Source organism: Chiloscyllium plagiosum, unplaced genomic scaffold (assembly GCF_037043375.1).
Source record: "Chiloscyllium plagiosum isolate Xiang-an unplaced genomic scaffold, Cpla_swu_hap1 HiC_scaffold_42, whole genome shotgun sequence".
NCBI classification, from domain to species: Eukaryota; Metazoa; Chordata; class Chondrichthyes; order Orectolobiformes; family Hemiscylliidae; genus Chiloscyllium; species Chiloscyllium plagiosum.
In genome coordinates, this window is record NW_028270180.1 from 10375208 (window position 1) to 10396938 (window position 21731).

At 44.8% G+C, this 21731-nt stretch overlaps 1 protein-coding gene across 4 annotated transcripts in view; it reads right to left on the minus strand.

The window, feature by feature from the left end:
• The window catches only part of LOC122542481 (AT-rich interactive domain-containing protein 3A-like), a 210247-nt gene extending 197038 nt beyond the window's left edge, over positions 1-13209 (minus strand). For all 4 annotated transcript variants that reach the window (XM_043680239.2, XM_087982120.1, XM_043680238.2 and 1 more), the window contains exons 1-2: positions 12845-13209; positions 582-1175 (exon numbers count right to left, since the gene is read on the minus strand). In XM_043680239.2, the coding sequence (XP_043536174.1) occupies positions 582-1175; positions 12845-12889 (639 nt within the window). In that variant the 5' untranslated portion in view covers positions 12890-13209. The remainder of the gene's footprint in view (positions 1-581; positions 1176-12844) is intronic.
• Positions 13210-21731: the final 8522 nt, after the last annotated feature.

The following is a 21731-nucleotide window of genomic DNA, read 5'->3' on the forward strand; positions in this document are numbered from 1 at the left end:
TTGTATAAGGAGTCTGAACTGAGCAATCTGTTGCTGCTTTGTGTTCTAATGTACACAACGGTCCTTAAGCTAATTATTAACATGCTGGATCAGAACTGCTTTGACATTAGTTTAGGCGCACTAACCTTGACTTTACAACTGGCTTCAATACCCAACTTGCCTGCAGCACAAGCATAGCTGCTTGGCAATTACAGTTGTTCATGATCGTGCTTGAGAAAATTCATTCCTCTTTTGTGCAATAGGAGAGGTGTATCACGTATCCAAGACTGACTGTATCGCCATGGGAATACTTAGCAAAATAGCTATAGACTGACAAAGCAGCCAATAGTCAATGCCTGTTGAGCCAGTGTATTACTACAGCCTGAATGCACCTTTGGTGATAATTGCGCACATTCTAGGACAGGTGTCATGGGGAAGAGAACAGCAAGAATCCAGGTGACTCAGAGAAGTTCCAAGTTTGCCATTAGGAAGAACACGACTACTACTGGACTATGTTCTCCCCCATTGCAGGGCACACTGAAGTGATCCAGTCAGTTTGATGCTGCTAACCGAAATCCAGGCACGCGATCGAGAAGCCTTACCTGTTTGAACTGTTCTTCATAACCCCAATCGTGATGGCTTGCAGGAGATTTCAAATGTGCTGGACTCGGGGAAATGGCCTGACTATTTCCCTGCTGTTGGGATTGTCCGCTAACGGATGGACGGTGAGCGGGTGGGGCCCTCTGACCAGACAACATGGCCGCGGGCCGTTTCCTGAGATACTCCACGTCCTCCTCTTCGCCGTCGTCCTCCTCGTCGAGCTCACCCCTCACCGCGTCCTCGTCCTCCAGCTCGCTGGCGGCGTCCTCCCGTTCAAAGGCGTCGTCCTCAGCTTCCGAGTCCTCGCTGCTCTTGTCGGAGCCCTGTGGGACGGCGAGCGCCGATTGGCGGGCCAGGGCGGCGACCAGCGGTGATGCCGGCGGAGATCTGGACGAGGCTGCTGCCATCTGCTGAGCGTAGAAGATGCGGGCGTGGTGGACGTCCCGGTCCTTCCTCTCCCTGCCCTCCATCTCCAAGCGCACTTGCTGCTGCCTCTGTAAATGCTCCATCACAGCTTCCAGCTTCATCCCCTGATGATGGAACTGAGAGCTTCCAGTCAGAACCAGATTCAACTCTTCTCCAGTGGTTAAGCCAGGCTGTCAAAAAAAAAACAAAAACAGAGCTCACATTAACCACTCATTGGCATCATCGACTGTACCATCTGCAAGTCAACACTGATTGCCATCTAACACACTTGCTTCTTGGCATTTGGGCAACGTTGCCCCACTACGCTCTTCAAACCCAGATAGTCCTCCCCCTTCCACCTGCAACAGGGCAAATAGTTTGTATCCCTCGAATCCTTATCTGGGCTGACGCCAATTGTTAAAGTTTCACCTTAGAATGTAACTTTTTTTAAAAAAGGTTTTGTAATTTACATATGAAAGAAGTGAAACTAACGTGGTCATTCTAACAGATGAGAGACTTAACAAATAATCAAGGTATTTTTCAATGTACAATTTTAGTTACATCACACTGTAAACTTCTGCTACAAATTGTGTGTCTTACAACTGTGTATTCCACAACCATCTGATGAAGGAGCAATGCTCTGAAAGCTAGTGCTTCCAATTAAACCTGTTGGACTATAACCTAGTGAGTGTGATTTTTAACTTTGTACACCCCAGTCCAACACCAGCATCTCCAAACAGAAGCCTTCCACAACCTTAACCACTCCAATTCCATCATCTGCTCATCTTCTGTACTTTTGACAATCTGCAAACTAAGTCTTCCAGTGGATATCGCACCGATTTTAAATCCGACTGTGAAAGAAAAGAACTGCAGATGCTGAAGATCTGAAATAAAAATGGAAATTGCTGGAGAAACTCAGCAGGTCTAGCAGCGTCTGTGGACAGAAAACAAGTTAGCACTTAGAGTTCAGCAACTCTTCTGCAAAACTGATAACAGTTAGGAAAGTGTACATAAATACTTGCAGTTCCGAAAAGGGTCACTGGACTTGAAGCATCAACTTTGTCTCTCTCTCTCTCTCTCTCTCTCTCTCTCTCTCCACAGATACTGCCAGACCTGCTGAGTTTCTCCAGCATTCTCGGTTTTAAATCTTATTGGGACGGGTACTTAGAGTAATTGAGTCATACAGCACAGAAACAAACCCTTCGGTCCAACCAGCCCATGCCGACCATAATCTCAAAGTAAGCGAGTCCCACCTATCTGCGCTTAGCCCATATCCCTCCAAACCAGTCCAATTCATGCACTTATCTAAATATCTTTTAAGCATTGTAACTCTACCCACATCCACCACTACCTCTGGAGGTTCATCTCACACACAAAACACACTCTGTGTTAAAAAAAAAGTTCCCCTGTCACCCGAATACTGTGCCCCCAGTTGTGAAATACTCTATGGAAAAGACACCTGTCATTCACCTTACCCATGCCCCTCATGTTTTTATAAACCTCTATAAGGTCACCTATCAACCTTCTACTCTCCAGTGAAAAGGTCGATCCAGCCTCTTCCTGTAACTCAAACCCATCAGTCCCAGCAACTCTTCTGCTATCCATCCCTAATTGTCCTTGCATCGTATGAAAGTTTTGGAGGGCATTTATTCTGGATTTGGAATCAGATGGAGGCCATCGGGATAAGGACAGCAGATTTCCTCCCCTAAACGACAGTGGTGGACCAAATGGACTTTCAAAGAACAAAATGATCGTTTTTGTGGCCATCGTTACGGAGACAACAAACAACTGCAGATTTATTAATTCCATTTAAATTCCACTGACTGCTGGGATTTGAACTCATGACCCAGAGCTTTAGCTTAGTTTGAACCCAGTGACATTGCCTTCTGCCCTTCGTTCATCACATGATACCAACTTCAGATATTCTTCTGAGAATCTTGCTTACCGAACACAATATATAAAATGAATTAGATGTTCAAATACACAGCCATACTTTCAGAAACTTTGGTGAATTAGGGACATGACACGTGAACTAATATGTGGAATCCTCTGATAACAGTCGCAGACTCATACAGCACGGAAACAGACCCTTCGGCACAACTCATCATACCGACCAGGTTTCCCAAAATTAAACTAGACCCACTTGCCTATGTTTGAACTGTATCCCTCTAAACTCGTCCTGCCCAATGTTCCTGTCCAAATGTCTTTTAAAATGTTGTAATTGTACCAGCCTCCACCACTTCCTCTAGTAGCTTGTTCCATACAAATACCACCCTCTGTGTGAAAAAGTTGCGCCTCAGGTCCCTTTTAAAATCTTTCCCCTCTCGCCTTAAACCTATGCCCTCTTGTTTTGGGCTCCCGCACCCCAGAAAAAAGACCTTGGCTATTCACCCTATCCATGACCTTCATGATTTTATAAATCTCGATAAGGTCACCCCTCAGCCTCTGTCACTCCAGGGGAAAGAAGTCCCAGTGGTTCAGTGGTTAGCACTGCTGCCTCACAGCGCCAGGGACTAGGGTTTGATTCCAGCCTCAGGCGACTGTCTGTGTGGAGTTTGCACATTCTCCCTGTGTCTGTACGGGTTTCCTCCCACAGTCCAAAGATGTGCAGGTCAGGGTGGATTGGCCATGCTAAATTGCCCATTGTGCCCAGGGATGAGGAGGGTAGGTGGGCTAGCCATGGGAAATTCAAGGTTATAGAGTAGGGAAGTGGGTCTGTGTGCAATGCTATTCGGCGGGGTAGTGTGGACTCAATGGGCCGAATCACCTGCTTCTACAATGTGGAGATTCTTTGATTATATCCTGCCTCTGCTTATAACTCAAACCCCAAAGTATAAAACCTAACCGTTCTTCCATAACCTTTACCTATTAAAAAGGATGGAGATTTTGTTTTGCTCTTTCATAGTGTTGGCTCTGCCCACGTATTGTTGTCTGTCCCTAACTGCCCAGGAGGAGGCAGTGTTGAGCCAGCATCTTTCACTGCTGTTCTCCTTGTTGAGATGCCCTCAGGAGGAAGTGACAGGACTTTGACCCAGCGACAGTGAAGGAAAAGCTGATATATTTTAAGTCAGGACGATGTGGGGTTGGATGGATACTCGAGATACTCTATGATCCCATGCCTCTGCTGCATTGTCCTTCTAGATGGTTGAGGTTCCGGACTTGGAAGGTTCATGTTGAATAAGTCTTGGCGAGTACTTCTTGTAGAGGGCACTCAATGACGCCCTCACAGCATGTGGTGGTGGAGAGGGAGTGAACATTGAAGGTGCTGGATGCAGTGGCAATCCAATGAGCTACTTTGCCTTGGTCAGATCGTTTAACCAGAGAGCCAAACAGCGTCAACACAAAGCTGGGTGCCAACAGATGCCTACTCTATGCCACAAAAACTGAAATGGCTGGGAAAACTCAGCAGGTCTGGCATCATCTGTGGAGAGAAAGCAGAGTTAACATTTCAGGTCCAGTGACCCTTCATCAGGACTGCTTGATGGCAAATCGATTAGGTTGTGAGGTCCTTACAACCAAGCTCCTCAGTGCAATGGCAGACACCAACAGGGCTCAATGAGTGAAATCCACGATCTTAACCTAAAGTCACAAAGGATTATTTCCTCGGGTGATTGATTAGCTCCGCTGGTTAGATGGCTGAGAGGCAAAACAACAGCCCAATTCCTGCTTCAACTCCAGCTTAGAATTGCGTTCCTTAACCCATGCCTGAGGGTGACCAGCAATAGCAAAACACTACATGTCAAAAAATGGCTTCAGGGTGAAGCATCAGCTGACGATGTGGCTGCAGGTCATCCTTCAGGTAGTGTACAAGTGCCGTAATAATTTCCCAATGTGCAGCTTGCAGTGTCTGGCAGCAGCAATCTCAAACAAAAAAAAAGAAACACAGAGCAGCTTCCAACCTTAAAAAACAGGGTAACCACTGAGACTTTGAAGAGCCCCTACATTGGTTTGGAGGGGTCTGCTCATTGTGAGGTTTCAGGGTCAAATCGGGGTCTGTGTTCCCGAGAGGGATTTTATCACATTTCACCCAGCAATCAAAACCCAACTCACTTCCAACATTAGCTTTCTGCTGATTTGCCGGTGCTTGGGGCTGGGACGGAGAGACCTGGGGGACAAATCACTTAGGGATTCCTTCCCTGTTAAATTATTTTCAACAACAGTTGTCCATTTCTTTTCTGGAATATGATTTGGTTTGATTTACTGTTGTCCCTTGTACCCAAGTACAGTGAAAGGTTTTGTTTTGAGAGCAGTCCAGGGTGCTTACACAGAGCAAGGCATACAAGGCTACAGCTGCATAGGGGACGCATAAAGCAAGATCAATATTAGATTTAAAGTTGGAGAGATCCCTTCAGCAGTCTAATAACGGCGGGGAAGGAGCTGTTCTTGAACCTGTTGGTGCGTGTGTTCAAGCTTCTGTATCTTCTGCCTAACGGAAGAGGTTGGAAGAGAGCATACCAGGGTGGGAGGGGTCTTTGATGATGTTGGCAGCCGTTCTGTGGCAATGAGAAGTGTAGATTCATGGATGGGGGATTAACTTCCGTGGTGGTCTGGGCTGTGTTTACAACTCTGTAGTTTTGTACAGTCCTGGGCAGAGCAATTGCCGTACCAAGTCATGATGCACCCGGATAGAATGCTTTCCATGGTGCATCTGTAAAAGTTGGTGAATAATTCCTCTTCTTCTCATTAGCTATGGATAACACTCATGTCTGAGTCAGAGGTTTGAGTCCCTCTGCTGACCTTTGAACCCAAGCTGACATTCCAGTTCACTACTGAGGGAGTGCTGCATTGTCAGAGGTACTGTCTTTCAGCTGAGATGTTAAACAGCCTGTCTCGGGGTTGACAAAGAGTCGCTGGACTTGAAAGAGAAACATCTGTTTCACTCTCCACAAATGCTGCCAAACCTGCTGAGCTTTTCTAGCACTTTCTGTTTTTATTGCTAACACTAACTGCCCAGTTGGTCACCCAGTTATAGGAAGGATATTATTAAGCTGGAGAGGGTTCAGAAGAGATTTACCAGGATGTTGCCAAGTAAGGAAGGTTTGAGTTATAAAGAAAGGCTGGGACTGTTTTCATCGGATAAGAGGTTGAGAGGCGACCTCATAGAAGTTCATAAAATATTGAGGGGTACAGATAGAGTTAACAGTAGTTGGCTTGAAATTCCCCCATCCTAGGGAAAAGACTAGGGGTACAATTTTAAGGTGAGAGGAAAAAGAATGATAAAGATATGAGGGGCATTTCTTTTTGTTTACCCAGAAGGTGGTTCTTGTGTGGAATGGATTTCCAGAGGAAGTGGTGCAGGTGGGTACAGTTACAATTGTTAAAAGACTTTTGGATAAGTACATGAAAAGCAAAGGTTTGGAGGAATATGGGCCAGGAGCAGGCAGGTGGGATTATGTTCGGCATGGACTGGTTGGACCAAGGGGTCTGTTTCCGTGCTGTATGATTCTATAACTAAGAGTCTAGCTCAGAGGAAGGTTAGGAAGCAACAACAATGCTCACAGTCTGGACAGATTTCCTCCTCTGAAATAGGCACTAATGAACCAGATGGAATTTTTAAATCAACAATCCAGACATTTCACGGATTACTAAAACAGATTCCAGATTTATTAAAGTGCATTTAAATTCCCCAGCTGGTGTCATGGAATGTTAGCCCACCTTTCCAGATTATTAGCTCTATCATTTGGATGACTAACACAGAGATTTAACCACAATTTGAACATTCTCAACGTTATGAGCTACTGAGCAAATGTGTATTTAGAGTCTCAAGTCTTTCCTTTTAAAATAATTGTGTCAATTTTTCTTGAGACAAGCTGGTTTGCAAATTCCACAGATAATAGAGCAGATTGCAATCCTTAAAGTTTTGGATAATGGAGTCTTCCTTCCTTATTCAGATGCTGAAAATCAATGGTCCTGATGGTAAAGATTAGACATTTTCTACACCAGGTCCCAGTTTTGCATTTTCATAGTTTTAAAAAAATGTCCATTGCACAGCGATTTCTGTAACATCACTCAGCTGCTTGATTCAGCTCAGCTTCTGCTGAATCCATCAGGTATACTTCTGTTAATTTGAGGTTTGAAGAATTGCAGAATCCCTACAGTGTGGAAACAGGCCATTCAGCCCATCGAATCCACTTCGACCCTCCAAAGAGCATCGCATCCAGACCTATACCCCTTACCTATCCATGTAACCCGGCATTTCCCATGGCTTATCCGCCAACTCTGCACATCAAAGAGTCCAACTGGCTGGTCTCTCCGATTCTACCCTCCAGAAACAAGGGCTCATCCAAAGCCCCGCTGATTGTTTCTCACCGCGCAGCGAGTCCCATTTCCCGATCGTGCCATGTGCTCAATGTTCAATGCTGAGTCCCAGTCCAGCAATGTGTTGATTTTAACATTTTTAATCCTGGTTTTCAAATCCGTCTGTGAGCTCGCCCCTCTCTGTCTCCACCAGCCCCACAACACTCCGAGCTCTCTGGGCTCCTCTAATTGTGATTGCTCCATCACTGCTGGCCGTGTCTTCAGATGCCAGGGCATCGAGTTCTGGAATTCCCTCTCCCACGTGCTACCTCACTCTCCTCCTGGAGGACAGTTCTTGAAGCCTCCAATATTGACCAAATATTTGGTCATTTGAACTGAAATTCACCTTGGGCGGCACGGTGGCTCAGTGGCTAGCACTGCTGCCTCGCAGCATCAGGGACCAGGTTTGATTCCAGCCTTGGGCGAGTGTCTTTCTCCCAGTGTCTGTGTGGGTTTCCTCCCATTGTCCAAAGATGTGCAGGTCAGGTGAATTGGCCATGCTCAATTGCCCAAAGTGTCAGGGATGTGTAGGTTAGGTGCATTAGTCAGGGGAAATGTAAAGTAATAGGGTAGGGGATTGGGTCTAGGTGGGATACTCTTCGGAGGGTCAGTGTGGACTTGTTAGGCCAAATGGCCTGTTTCCACACTGTAGGGATTCTAGGAATTTTTAGGAAGAGTGGTGTTTTGTTTGATCATACTCCTGTAGAGTTCCTTTGGGCCACTCCATTACATTACAAGCACTATTAAAAGAACATTAGAAGCCAACATCTAGAAGCAGCAGTAGACAATTCAGCCCCTTGAGCCAACTCCACCTCTCAACACCATCATAGCTGATCTCATCTCAGCTTCAACACCATTTTCCTGCCAGCTCTCCATACCCCTTCAGCCCATCACTAATTAAAAGCAGGTTTCCTTCTTTAATTTACTCAATGCCCCTGCTCCCTGGGGGAGTGAAATCCACACATTCGTGACCCTTCGAGAGCAATTGTTTCTCCTCTCATCGGTTTTAAATCTGCCCCACCCCTTATTCTAAAACGATTACCTCGCGCTCGAGACTGTCCCACAAGGGGAAACATCCTCGCTACGACTACTTTGTCAATCCCCTTTTAGCATCTTGTAGATCTCAATCAGATCTCCTCTTGCTCTTGCCAACTCCAAAAGAGGATAAGCCTAAACTGCTCAAACTCTTCATAAGTCATTGTGCACATGACCAAGTTATGTCTAACTCAGTGCTACGTGGACACAAAATTCCCAGAGTGAGAGAACTGGAGAGAGCCAAGCAATCACATGAACAAACTTAACACCTTACTTTTGATATTTATCTTACAGGTTGCTTAAAAGAGATGCAAAGTCAAGCCTTTTCTTGTGCACTCAAGAGTCATAGAGATATACAGCATGGAAACAGACCCTTCGGTCCAACCCATCCATGCCGACCAGATATCCCAACCTAATCTAGTCCCACCTGCTAGCATCCGGCCTATATCCCTCCAAACCCTTTCTATTCATATACCCATCCAGGTGCCTTTTAAATGTTGCAATTGTACCAGCCTCCACCACTTCCTCTGGCAGCACCACCCTCTGTGTGAAAAAGTTGCCCCTTAGGTCTCTTTAATATCTTTGCCCTCTAGTTCTGGACTCCCCCATCCCAGGGAAAAGACTATCTATTTATCCGATATGTGCCCCTCATGATTTTATAAACCTCTATAAGGTCACCCCTCAACCTCTGACACTCCAGGGAAAACAGCCTCATCAGAACTGGAATGCAAGAAAACTAAATTTAAAAAGGGAACAACAATTTATATGAACTGCTCTTCCTTCCTTTCTCTGTGATCGGTTTCTGAATGAATCAAAGCCTTTAATATTTTTTATATAAAGGAATCAAGGGCAGCGCGCGAAAGGCAGGGGCGTTGCAGATTACGAGATCAGCCATGATCTCACTGACTAGTGGAGCAGACCTGACGGGTTTAGTGCCATAACATGCTGCGAGACCTTGTGGCTTTATCCCTGTCCTGATAAATAGAAAATTGAGTCATACAGCAAGGAAACAGGCCCTTCAGTCCAATTAATCCACACCAAACATGTTCCCAAACTAAACTAGTCCCACCTGCCTGTATTTGGCCCATATCCCTCCAAACTATTTCTATTCACATACTTATTCAAAATTCTTTAAATGTTATAACTGTGCGTGCATCCACCACTTCCTCTGGCAGTTCATTCCACAAGTGAACCACTCTCTGTATAAAAGACATTCCCTTGGGCCTTTTTTGAATCTTTCACCTTGAAAAGATATACCCCCTAGTTTTGAATTCCCCCACCCTAGGGAAAAGGCCCTTGCCATACATCTTATCTTTGCCCCTCATGATTTTTAAAAGGTCAACCCCTCAATCTCCTACGCTCCAGTGAAAGAAATTCCCAGCCTATCTTTATAACTCTAGCCTTCCCATTCCCAGCAACATCTTTTCTGAACCATCTCCAATTTAATAATATCGTTCTATGGCAGGGACACCAAAACTCCGGAAAAGGCCTCACCAATGTCCTGTATAAGCTCAACATGACATGTAACTCCTATAGTCATTAGGTCTGAGCACCAAAGGCAAGTGTGCCAAGCGCCTTCCTAATCATCCTGTCTACATGTGAGGCAAATTTAAAAAAAATGTACCTGAACCCCTAGATATCTGTTCTACAACACTACCCAGGGCCCTACCATTAATTGTACAAGTCCTGCCCTGTTTGTTTTACCCAAATGCAATACCTCGCATTTATCCAAATCAATCTCCTTCTGCCACTCCTCAGCCCATTGACCCAATTGTTCAAGATCTCTTTGTAATCTTAGATAACCTTCTTCACTGTCAAATATACCACCAATTTTGGCGTCATCTGCGAACTTACTAACAACACATCCTAAATTCTCTTCAAAATTGTTTACATAAATGATAAACAACGGTAAACACAGTACAAATCCCTGTGGAACACCATTGGTCACATGCCCCCAGTTCCAGAAACAACCCTCCAATACCTTCCTCTCTCTCCTTCTGTAAAGCCAATTTTGTATCGAATTGGCAAGCTCATCCTGAATCCCACGTGATCTAACTTTACTAATTAGTCTAGCATTCGGAACCTTGTCAAAGGCTTTACTAAAGTCCATGTAAACAACATCTACTGCTCTGCCCTCAATCTTTTTGGTCACTTCCTCAAAAAACTCAAGTTTGTGCGTCACAACTTCCCTCGCCACAACACCACGCTGACTATCCCTAATCAGTCCTTGCCCCTCCAAATGCATGTAATATCCTATCTTTCAGAATCTCCTCCACCAACTTACTGGATGTCAGACCCACAGGTCTATCGTTCCCAGGCTTCTCCTCACAGCCTTTCTTAAATAAAGACAACGTTAGCCACCCTCCAGTCCTCCAGCACCTCATTTACGGTTACAGATAATACAAATACCTCTGCTTGGGGCCCTGCAATTTCCTCCCTAACTTCCCACAACATCCTGGGATACACTTGATCAGGTCCCAGAGATTTATCCAACTTTATATTTTCTGCCAGCATTTCCTCTTCTGTAACATTAACTGTTTTATAACATCATTATTTCCCCAAATTCCCTAGCCTCCATTTCTTTCTCTCTAGTAAAAACTGATGTGAAATATTAATTCAGTATCTCTCCGACCTCCTGAGGTTCAACATATCGACAACCTCATTGATCTTTAAGGGGCCCTGTTCTCTCCCTAGTTGTTCTTTTACTCTTAATGTACTTGCACAATCTCTTTGGATTATCCTTAACCTTATCAGCCAAGGCAATCTCATGGCTGCTTTCTGCTCTCCCAATTTCCCTCTTAAGAATGTCTCTACACCCTTTACACTCCTCAAGAGATTCACTTGATCCAAACTGTCTATAACTAAATCCTCAATCCTGATGAAGAGCCCTTGCCTGAAACGTCGATTCTCCTGCTCCTCGGACACTGCCTGACCTGTTGTGCTTTTCCAGCACCACAGTCTCGACCCTGATCTCCAACATCTGCAGTCCTCACTCTCTCCTACATCTAACTATGCCTCCTTCTTATGCTGGACCAGAACCTCAATGTCTTTACTCATCCACGACTCCCTGCTCTTACCAGCCTTACCCTTCACTCTAACAGGAACATAATGCCTCCAAACTCTTGTTATCACACTTTTGAAAGCCTCCAACTCATGTGTTTTAAAACCTCCAGCACCTCTTCAGTCAGATGTCCCTTTACCTGAATGACACAGTGTCTCTCATTAGCGATGCTTACATTCTGTCTCACCAAGCTATTTATATTGCAAAGACAGAGACAAATACATGGATATAAAGCAAGAACTACAGAGACTTGGCCATTTAAGACAAAGACTGAACAAATGCTAGAATGTAACCAATAGATTTTAAACGAAATTCCAGCTGTTGATGTTAAACATTGTTGAATCAGAGTGTGTGTGTGTGAGGGGCAGTGAGGGTGTAATGGTTTTGACTGGGAGAGAAATAGCTAATTGTTCCATGTGGATTTCTCTGGAACGATTTCCAACAGGGAATGACTTGGGATAGTTCGGTTCTCTGGCCCCCAGCAAATGTTTGTCACATGAAGGAGGCAGCGTCAGTTTCAGCCGGGAAACTTGACCCAAAAAAAAACACTTCAGGAAGGTTGCAATTCCCATGATCGACCCACCCAGCACGGGAGGGGACGGGAGGGGGGGAATACGGGCCTTAATAAATGCTTAAGCAACTTGTCAACCTTTCCAGCTTTGGAGAAAAGTTACACAGAGAGAGCGAGGGAGAGGGAGAGAGAGAAAAGAAGCCGTGAAATAAAAAAAAAGGACAACAATTAGGAAGGAAGACAAATCTGGAAACCAGTTTCCCTTCTCCTTGTGGGGGGGTGGGGGGGAAGAGCAGTATGTGATCTAAGACTGCAGCCTATCCCCCCCAACCTCGCAAACAGAAACAGCAAAAACCCCTTTGTTAAATGTCCAGGCGATGATTTGCCCCCCCCCCCAATCCAACACTTAATTCTATAAAAGCGACAAGCAAAACAATCGGGACAAACTCCACCGAACAGCAGCCAGAGACGGTGCAGAACAATGAGGATCCCCCCCCCCCCCATTCCCAACCTGACCTGGTTGTATTTTTTTCAAAAAAAGGAACGAAAACCCGCATCCCGACTGAACTCAAAGCACATTCGATGTGTGCACAAATAAAAATTAATCCGACCTTAAACAGCCCTGAAACGCGGCGATCTAACCTCACTCTCAATTTCCATCTCCAACACACAACAGGCTGATAGAGCCTGAACTCTCTCTCTCTTATACGTTCACCCAAAACCCTCTACACAAACTTTTCTTTTACAGACAAAAAGGGGAGGAAAATTGCCCCCCTGCAGCCCAGATGGGTTGCAGGGGACACTTTCTTCAGGATGCATTTTAATTTTTGCTTTTCTCTAACTCAAACGCGCGCACCCACACATACACAGTATAGATTGAGAGAGAGAACGCACAACACTTCGATCGCCCTGTCTTCATGTTATACAAGAGAGATGATGAATTTTTTTTCCCTTACCATCGGCGCTGAAGTGCTGTTGAATTTCCCTGTGTTCTCCACCATGCCGGCTCAGAGATAGATACATGAGAGAGAGAGAGACACACACACACCCTTCTAGGATAATAACAACGCCAGCTCCTGACTCGTTAACGCATAATGCAAGCCCAGGGATGATTACAAGATAAAGTCACCAGTGCCCCTGGCTATAATTACTGGCATTTTCCTCTCGACACTAGTAAATATCAATCCCAGCATGCAACAAGTATAGGGACCGGCGCCTGCGTGGATCTGGGTCAGTTCTTGCAATGTATAATCCCTGGGAGATGCTCAGTCCCAGAGTTCACAGGCAGAGCCTGCTTTCTCCTTCCTATTGCACTGGGAAGGGTCAGACCCAGGATTGCAGGAAGAGGTGCTGAGGTGGATTCATTAGAACTCTCTGTAAACACACAGCAGCTTGACCAGCCAACATCAAAGCCTTGCCTCCTCTCTCTCTCAGATTTTTCCTCCTGTTCTGCTCCATGTTCAGCTGCAAATGGGCACCCCTGCTCCCTTCTCCCTTTCCCCTTCCTTCTATCCCTCCCTCCCCTGCTTCCCCGCCCTTCCTCATCTTCTCTTACATCCTTCACTTCCTCTCCTTCCTTCCCTCCTATGTCCTCCAGTCCTAGTCTCCCTGACTGGCAGAAAGGTCTTTTCCATGTCCCTGTCCCTGGTCGGATGTTAATTGCTGCTCACCTTCCTTTCTGTCCCAGGATTGGCATGTTGCATCTTTACACCATCTACTAACCAAGGGAAAATAAATGAACAGTTGGACGATTACATTAGTAATAATGGCCCTGTAACTTTTTTTTTAACCAGATTCTATGTGTAACCACATTTGAAGACCCCAAGAGTGGCCCTCTCAAATTTTAAATTTAATATTGCTCTCACTCTCTATGCGTCATCTCTGTAGCTGTAACATCGTATTCCTCGCTGTTCTATGACCCTAATGCACTTTGTATGGGATGATCTGCCCTTACTGCACACAAAACAACACTTTTCACTGTACCTAGGTACAGACAACAATAATAAATCAAATCAAATAAATCAAATTGGCTCAGTGGTTAGCACTGCTGCCTCACAGCGCCAGGGACCCAGGTTCGATTCCCACCTTCAGGCAATTGTCTGTGTGGAGTTTGCACATTCTCCCCGTGTCTGTGTGGGTTTCCTCCGGGTGCTCCAGTTTCCTCCCACAGTCCAAAGATGTGCAGGTTAGGTAGATTGGCCATGCTAAATTGTCCGTAGTGTTAGGTGCATTAGCCAGGGGTAAATGTAGGGTAGGGGACTGGGTCTGGGTGGGTTACAGTTCAGAGGGTTGGTATTGACTTGTTGGGCTGAAGGGCCTGTTTCCATACTGTAGGGAATCTAATCTAATCAAATCAAATCAAAAATGTCCTTCAGTGATTGGAAACCACAGTTTCAGGAGATATTTGAGTGATAATAGGTGATACACTGAATCAAGTGTCTTGCTTTTCGAAGTAGTCTAAACCTTGGTTTGCCCTGATACATGAAGAGGTAATGGGATAATGTAGACATTTCAGAGAAATTGTAGCAATCATTAGATCATCAGATCTTAAAAAAATACTAGTTGAACTGTGTCAATCTGCACTTATTCAGGTTTTATTTAAGAATTGGCTGCTTCTTTTTGCTCTGCTGATGTTTGAGGAGTTTGCTTTCTCCTTCCCCTTGCCTCTGGGCAACATTCACCAAACCCAGTGCCCCCAGAGAGATGATCTATTTTGTAAATATATACGTATCATGCTACTTCACCCGACTTTCAGGCTCTCCATGTCTCACTCTTTTATGCCGACCTTTCCCAGGTTCCCAACATTGACACCTCATCTGTTCATCCCCCCCCCACCCCCCGGAAAGTGCAATTTGGGGATACCCTCTCAGGTTTCTGTGGAGCAGATGTTACAGACCCAGGTCTTTGTGCAGTAAGGATGTTTCCATTTGCCAGTCTGCTTAGAATATTACTGCAGGGAAGTCTTACAGTAATTGTACATGGTGCTGGTGAGACCACACCTGGAGCACTGGGAGCAGTTCTATCTCCTTACTTTAGGAAAGGTATAATTTCATTGGAGGCAGTTTAGAGAATATTTACAAGGATGATCCCTGCTATGGAAGGATTGCCTTATGAGCAAAAGCTAAACAGTTTTGGGAGCCTCCTCGCTGAGGTTTAGAAGAATGAGAGGTGATCTCATTAAAACATACAGGATTCTCAAGGGGCTTGAGAGGATAGATGCTGAGAGGTTGTTTTCCCCTCTTGGGAGAGGGAAATAGTCTCAGAATAAAGGGACAGCAATTTAAGACTGAGATGAGCAGGAATTGCTTCGTTCAGAGGGTTGTGAGTCTTTGGAACTCCTTGCCACAGAAAGCTGTAAGAGATTTTTGATGGTGGGGGGAGATGTTGATGTGGAGAGCAGCCAATCATTTGGGGCTGAAATGGGGAGAAATTCCATCACCCAAAGGATTGTGAATCTTCGGAGTTTTTGTGATCAATGCTGCCCCATTGAGTGTGTTTAAGTCTCCCAGAGACACAGTCAATATGGGAAGCAGCCGGGAAAGTAGAGGCGAAGCTGTGTAGAAAAAAGAAGGTACACATTCACACACACGTCACTCACACACAACACACACACACGCACTCACACACTCACTCATTCACACACACACTCACTCTCTCTCGCACACACACAACACACACAAGCACGCACTCACTCACATACTCACACATGCACTCACTCACACACTCACTCATTCACACGCACACTCACTCTCTCTCTCATACACACACTCACCCAAACACTCATTCACTCACACACATACAACACACACACACTTACCCACTCACACACACTCATTCATTCACTCTCTCTCTCATACACACACTCACTCACACAACACACACACTCACCCACTCACTCACACACACACACACTCACTCACACACAGTCACACTCACTCATTCACACACACACACTCACTCTTTCTCTCTCATAAGTACACAAACACGCACTCACACACAAACACACATTCCCCTATTGTGGAAGGATTCCCAGCCTGCATATCACAAACACTTAACGGAGATAAGCTCATGGTCAGTAAATCCTGGAGTAAGACCTGGAGTAAGACCAGAACCACTGGTCCGCAAGACATCCTTGCATAAAGGCAACAATCAGTCACGATTGTATTGAACGGCAGAGCAGGTTTGAAGCACTGGGATGTTCACTCCTTCTCATAAATATGTTTGTTGTCTACCAGCGGGAAAACCCCATAGACAGACCAATGCCAGACCAGTACAACAATATTGAAACACCCCCTCTAAGTACAGGCAGGAGGATCAGAGTCTCCCATTCCCTGTGTTTTATCTGTGGAACTCACAGACCCAAGTCCAGGGATGGGTGGAAATGGAGATGCCCCCTCCTCACTAACTCCCACCCAATGCACATGCAGAGAAACCCAAGAAAGTACAACATTCTTTATTGTTTTTCTTGGAAAGGAGGCAAATGGAACCTTTCACTTCTTGCTGAACTGTCTCCACCTTGAGGAGGCTTGAGGTATTGCATAATTACAAAATCATGCAGCGCAATATGCTATGCTTCCCACTTTCAAAAAGAAATGCTGTCTGAGATTAAGTTTAGGTAAGAATAGTTGGATCAAGTATTCATTCAAATTGGAACAAGGGCACTGTTCATAGCTACTAGGGAATATGCTGACACAATGAAGTGATATATATGACCTTTTCTGTTGCAGCCAATGTGGAATTTTTAAATCATGAGGGCATCGCTGGCTTCCTCAGCATTTATTGCACATCCCTAATCGCCCAGAGGCTGGTTAAGAGTCTGCTGTCACATGTAGACCAGACCAGGTAAGGGTGGTTGATTTCCCAGATGGATTTTTCCAAAAATTGACAATGGATTCTTGGTCATCATTAGATTCTTAATTTTAGATTTTTTAAAAATTGAATTCAAATTCCACCATCAGTAGATTTGAATCAGAGTACCTGTGGCGTCACCTGGGTGTCTGGATTAATGGTCCAACCATAATACCAATAAGGCATCACCCCCTCTATTTCCACAAAACAAAGGCATGTTTTAAAATTGCTTTTAAAGATCTGTTTGGGTTCACATCACTGTGTAAAAGTGATCATGGGTGATCAGCATGTTTCTGCACTCAACCATTGGTCCACAGCCAGGGTCAGAAAGATCCTGATTGGATTTCCAGACTCCAGATCACAGGGGAAGCGGGAACAGGCAGCGATCCCAGTTTGGGAATGTTATTTCTGATGGTGCATGACACTTAATTTTTTAACCCCTTTCATTCTGATACAGAATGTGGGAATCATGTCCTTGAACTGAGTGGCCTCCTGGTCTGTTCCAGAGAAAGGTCGACCTCGTTGTGGGTCTGGAGTCACATATAGGCCAGACCAGGTAAGAATGGCAGATTTCTTTCCCTAGCTCATTTGTGAATCAGCTGGGGTTTTACAACGATGCTGGTCGTCATGGTCACCGATACTGAAGGTAACTTTCATTTCCAGATTTATTAACAGCTCCAATATTGCTAACAGATCTGAAATCCCTCAGGAATTTGGTTTCCAGATTACTAGTGAAGTGACATTTCCTATGTGACACTAGTTCACTTCTCAGGCTTGCCAATGTTAACAATTCATAACAACAAGTTCTGCAGAGGCAGTTTACCTAAAGGCTGAAATAATGGTGTAACATTGGCCCTCTGCCAAACAGACCCTTGGACATGCCCTGTCATTGATTACACTGGGTCTTTTATTTATTTTGTTTAATTGGACAGGCATGGTTCTGGTGAGGACAGTATTGGTTGCCCTTCCTTGATTCCCAATTATATCAGAATTGATCCGCACACTGACCCCTTGTTCCACATCTTCATAGCCCCACCTCCAAATTCCATAGCCCCACCTACATCTTCATAGCCCCACCTACATCTTCCATAACCCCACCTACATCTTCCATAACCCCACCTACATCTTCCATAGCCCCACCTACATCTTCCATAGCCCCACCTACATCTTCCATAACCCCACCTACATTTTCCATAGCCCCACCTACTTCTTCATAGCCCCACCTACATCTTCCATATCCTCACCTACATTTCCATAACCCACCTATATTTTCATAGCCCCACCTACACCTTCATAGGCCCACCCACATCTTCCATAGGCTCACCTACAACTTCCATAGCCCCACCTACATCTCCATTGGTCCACCTACATCTTCCATAACCCCATCTATATTTTCATAACCCACCTATACTTTTATAGCCCCACCTACATCTCCATAGCCCCACCTACATCTTCCATAGACTAACCTAAATCTCCATATTCCCACCTACATCTCCATAGCCCCACCTACATCTCCACAGCCCAACCTACATCTTCCATAGCCCTCCCTCACAAAAAAACTAATCAATCCGAGCTCCTGCAGTTCCCTCTCCCCCCCACCCCAATTATTTTTCATGTTCCAAACTTCATTTTGCTTGATGTTGTCCTTCCTCGTTGAGCTCCAACCAGTCAATTGACCATTCACTCATTATAATACAGTTTGTGGAATCTTGTTGCCCACAAGATAGTCAATGTGTTCATTATATTTTATGGACGTCACAGTGTGCTTTGGGATGCTCCTCAGAGATTTTGAAAGCCTGGTGTACAACTTGTAATGATATGGCACATTTTCAATAGTAAAATACAACTGTGCTTCAGAGAAGATGATGAGAGATGGTTCTGAAAGCAACATCTTAGAAATATAAAGCAATGCTACACAGGAGGAGGCCCATCATTTCTGCACCGGCTGGTTTGAAGGGCAATTTCATTCCCCCAATCACTACATATCTCAAAGTAACAACTAATTTGATATTCAGAAATAAAATGAACTTGGCAGAATTATTCAGTTCAGTCTTCATGGGGAGATTCCAGACCTCTTGAGTCTTTCAGGGAAACTGAAAAACAAAGTGAGGCAACTGGACTGCATTCTACACCATTGTGCTATGGCTGGAGTGGAGGAGTGGGAGAGCAGAGAATGTAGAATTCTGAAACAGAAACAGACCATTCGCTTCCTCAAGCCCATTCCACCGTTCAGTAAAATCATTGCTCTTCTGTTTGTGTTAGAGATGCATAATTTCCACCCACCCCTGATAATCCTTGACATCTTTGTGTAATAAGAATCTAATTCCTAAAAATATTCAATGACAACCCTCCCCTCCACCTCAGTCCCACCTCAACTGCCCTCTGAGGCAGAGAGTTCCCAAGTTGTACATCTTCTGAAGGAGCTGAAAATGTGTTGCTGGAAAAGCGCAGCAGGTCAGGCAGCATCCAAGGAACAGGAGAATCGATGTTTCGGGCATAAGCCCTTCTCTTATGCCCGAAACGTCGATTCTCCTGTTCCCTGGATGCTGCCTGACCTGCTGAACTTTTCCAGCAACACATTTTCAGCTCTGATCTCCAGCATCTGCAGTCCTCACTTTCTCCTCCATCTTCTGAAGGAACAAGCAATGTCTTCATCTCCACCCTGGAAGGATGAATCTTAAAACAGTGTCCCTGAGTTGTGGACCCACCCACACAAGGAAACATTCTTCCCATGTTCACTTTGTCAAGACCATTTAAGGTCTTGAACACTTCAAAATGTCACCCCCTCTTACTCTTGTAAACTCCAGCCCAACCTTTCCTTCAAAGATAACTCACTCATTCCAGGTATCAAATCCATCTGAACTGCTTTCATTGCTTTTACATTCTTCAGCAAATAAGACGACCAAAACTGCACATAGTATTTGAGATGTGATCTCACTAATGCTCCATGGAACTGAAGCAAAACATCCTCACTTCAATTCTTAGAGTCATAGAGTCATACAGCATGGAATCAGACTCCTCGGTCTAACCAGTTCATTCTGACCATAATCCCAAACTAAACTAGTCCCACCTTCCTGTGCTTGACCCATAATCCCTCCAATCTTTTAGTATTTATCCAAACTTCTTTCAAACATTGTAACTGTGCCCACAAGTTTATTCCCACACATGAACCACACTGTGGAAAAAATATTCCCCTCATGTCTTTCTTAAATCTTTCTCCTTTCACCTTAAAAATCATCTTGAAATCCCCCACCCGAGGAAAAAAGCCCTTGCTATTCACCTTATCTATACCCCTCATGATTTTATAAACCTCTACAAGGTCACCCATCAACCTCCCACGCTCCAGTGAAAAAAGTCCCAGCCTATCCAGCCTCTCCTTATAACTCAAACCCTCCATTCCTGCCAACATCCTGGTAAATCTCTTTTGAACTCTCTCCAGTTTCATAATATCCTTCCAATAACAAGGAGACCAGAAATGGACACAATAATCCAGAAGGGGCCCCTCCAACATCCTGCACAGCAGCATAAAGCCCCAACTCCCAGACTCAAAAGTCTGAGCAATGAAGGCAAGCTTGCTAAATGCCTTCTTAACCATCCTGTCTCCATGGGCCATAAATTTCGAAGAATTATGGACCTGAACCTCTATAGGTCACTCTGTTCTGCAACACTACCCAACGCCCTATTTTCAATTATTTTACTTCTGCTCTTGTTTGTTTTACCAAAATATCATACCTCACATTTATCCAAATTAAACCATATCTGCAGGTCTTAAGTCCTTCCAGTGACAGCATCCCATTAGCTTTCTGGATGGAAGAGGGGAAGGAATTCCATAATTTAGGATCTAGACTGTGATGCTCACTGTTGATGGGATGGAGAAATTCCAGGAAGCATGAGTGGCCAGCATTAGAGGAACGTGAAGATCCCAAAGGGTTTGTCACAACATGTCCCCCAGCAGTGTGGATGCCTGGCCACTGGGGTGCATTGGCTAAACAGACAGGCCATGCACAGGCAACGCTCCCCTTGTTATCAGGAACACAATGTGGCCATGCATCAATGTTAATGCAAGCATGCTGCACATCAAGCCAGCTGGGTGCTATAAGCAGAGCTTAGAGGGATACATTAAAAGTGTGGCTGGACTAAGTGACAGAGGAGTGAAAACATGGTAGAACTCGGTGGGAATTTTAAAACTGAGATGGACTGGAAGGCGAACAAACACAAGGGTGATGCGTGAACAGGACTTAGTCTGAAACACATTTATAAATCTGCTACAGTAAAATGAACAACGTAATAGATTCAATCAGATCATCTTAACTGGAGGTTTTAACATGAATTATCTCTCTCTTGCTCCATCTTGTGTTTGATCCCTGTAACTGCTACACATAGGCAGGGAACAATGGAACATAAAAACACAGGATAAAAGTAAATTACTGCAGATGCTGGAATCTGAAACCAACAGAGAAAATGCTGGAAAATCTCAGCAGGTCTGGCAGCATCTGTAAGGAGACAAAGGAGCTGATGTTTCGAGTCTAACTGACTCTTTGTCAAAGCTAAAAAAAGGGGGACCTAGTATGAATATCTTCCTATTTCTCCCTTTTTTTTAGCTTTGACAAAGAGTCAATTAGACTCAAAACGTCAGCTCTTTTCTCTCCTTACAGATGCTGCCAGACCTGCTGAGATTTTCCAGCATTTTCTCTGTTGGAACATAAAAACACATTGCTGGAGAAACTCAAACAGCGACATCCTCAAAGTGTTTATGGTCTTACGGCAGTAGAGATTAATTTCTAACCCACCTTATTCAACAGCCTTGTTCCTTTATCCTATCCTCATATTGAGTGAGCTGTCTGCTCTCTGCCCTACTATCTCTCATGTGGCTAACCTTATCTCAACTGGCACATCCTACCCACTCAGAGTTCTTAAGCCTATTCCTCCCAACCGCCTCGCTGCCTTCGAGTATTGGGATCGTTTAGTCTTGCCTAGTCCATCTCTGAAAGTGTT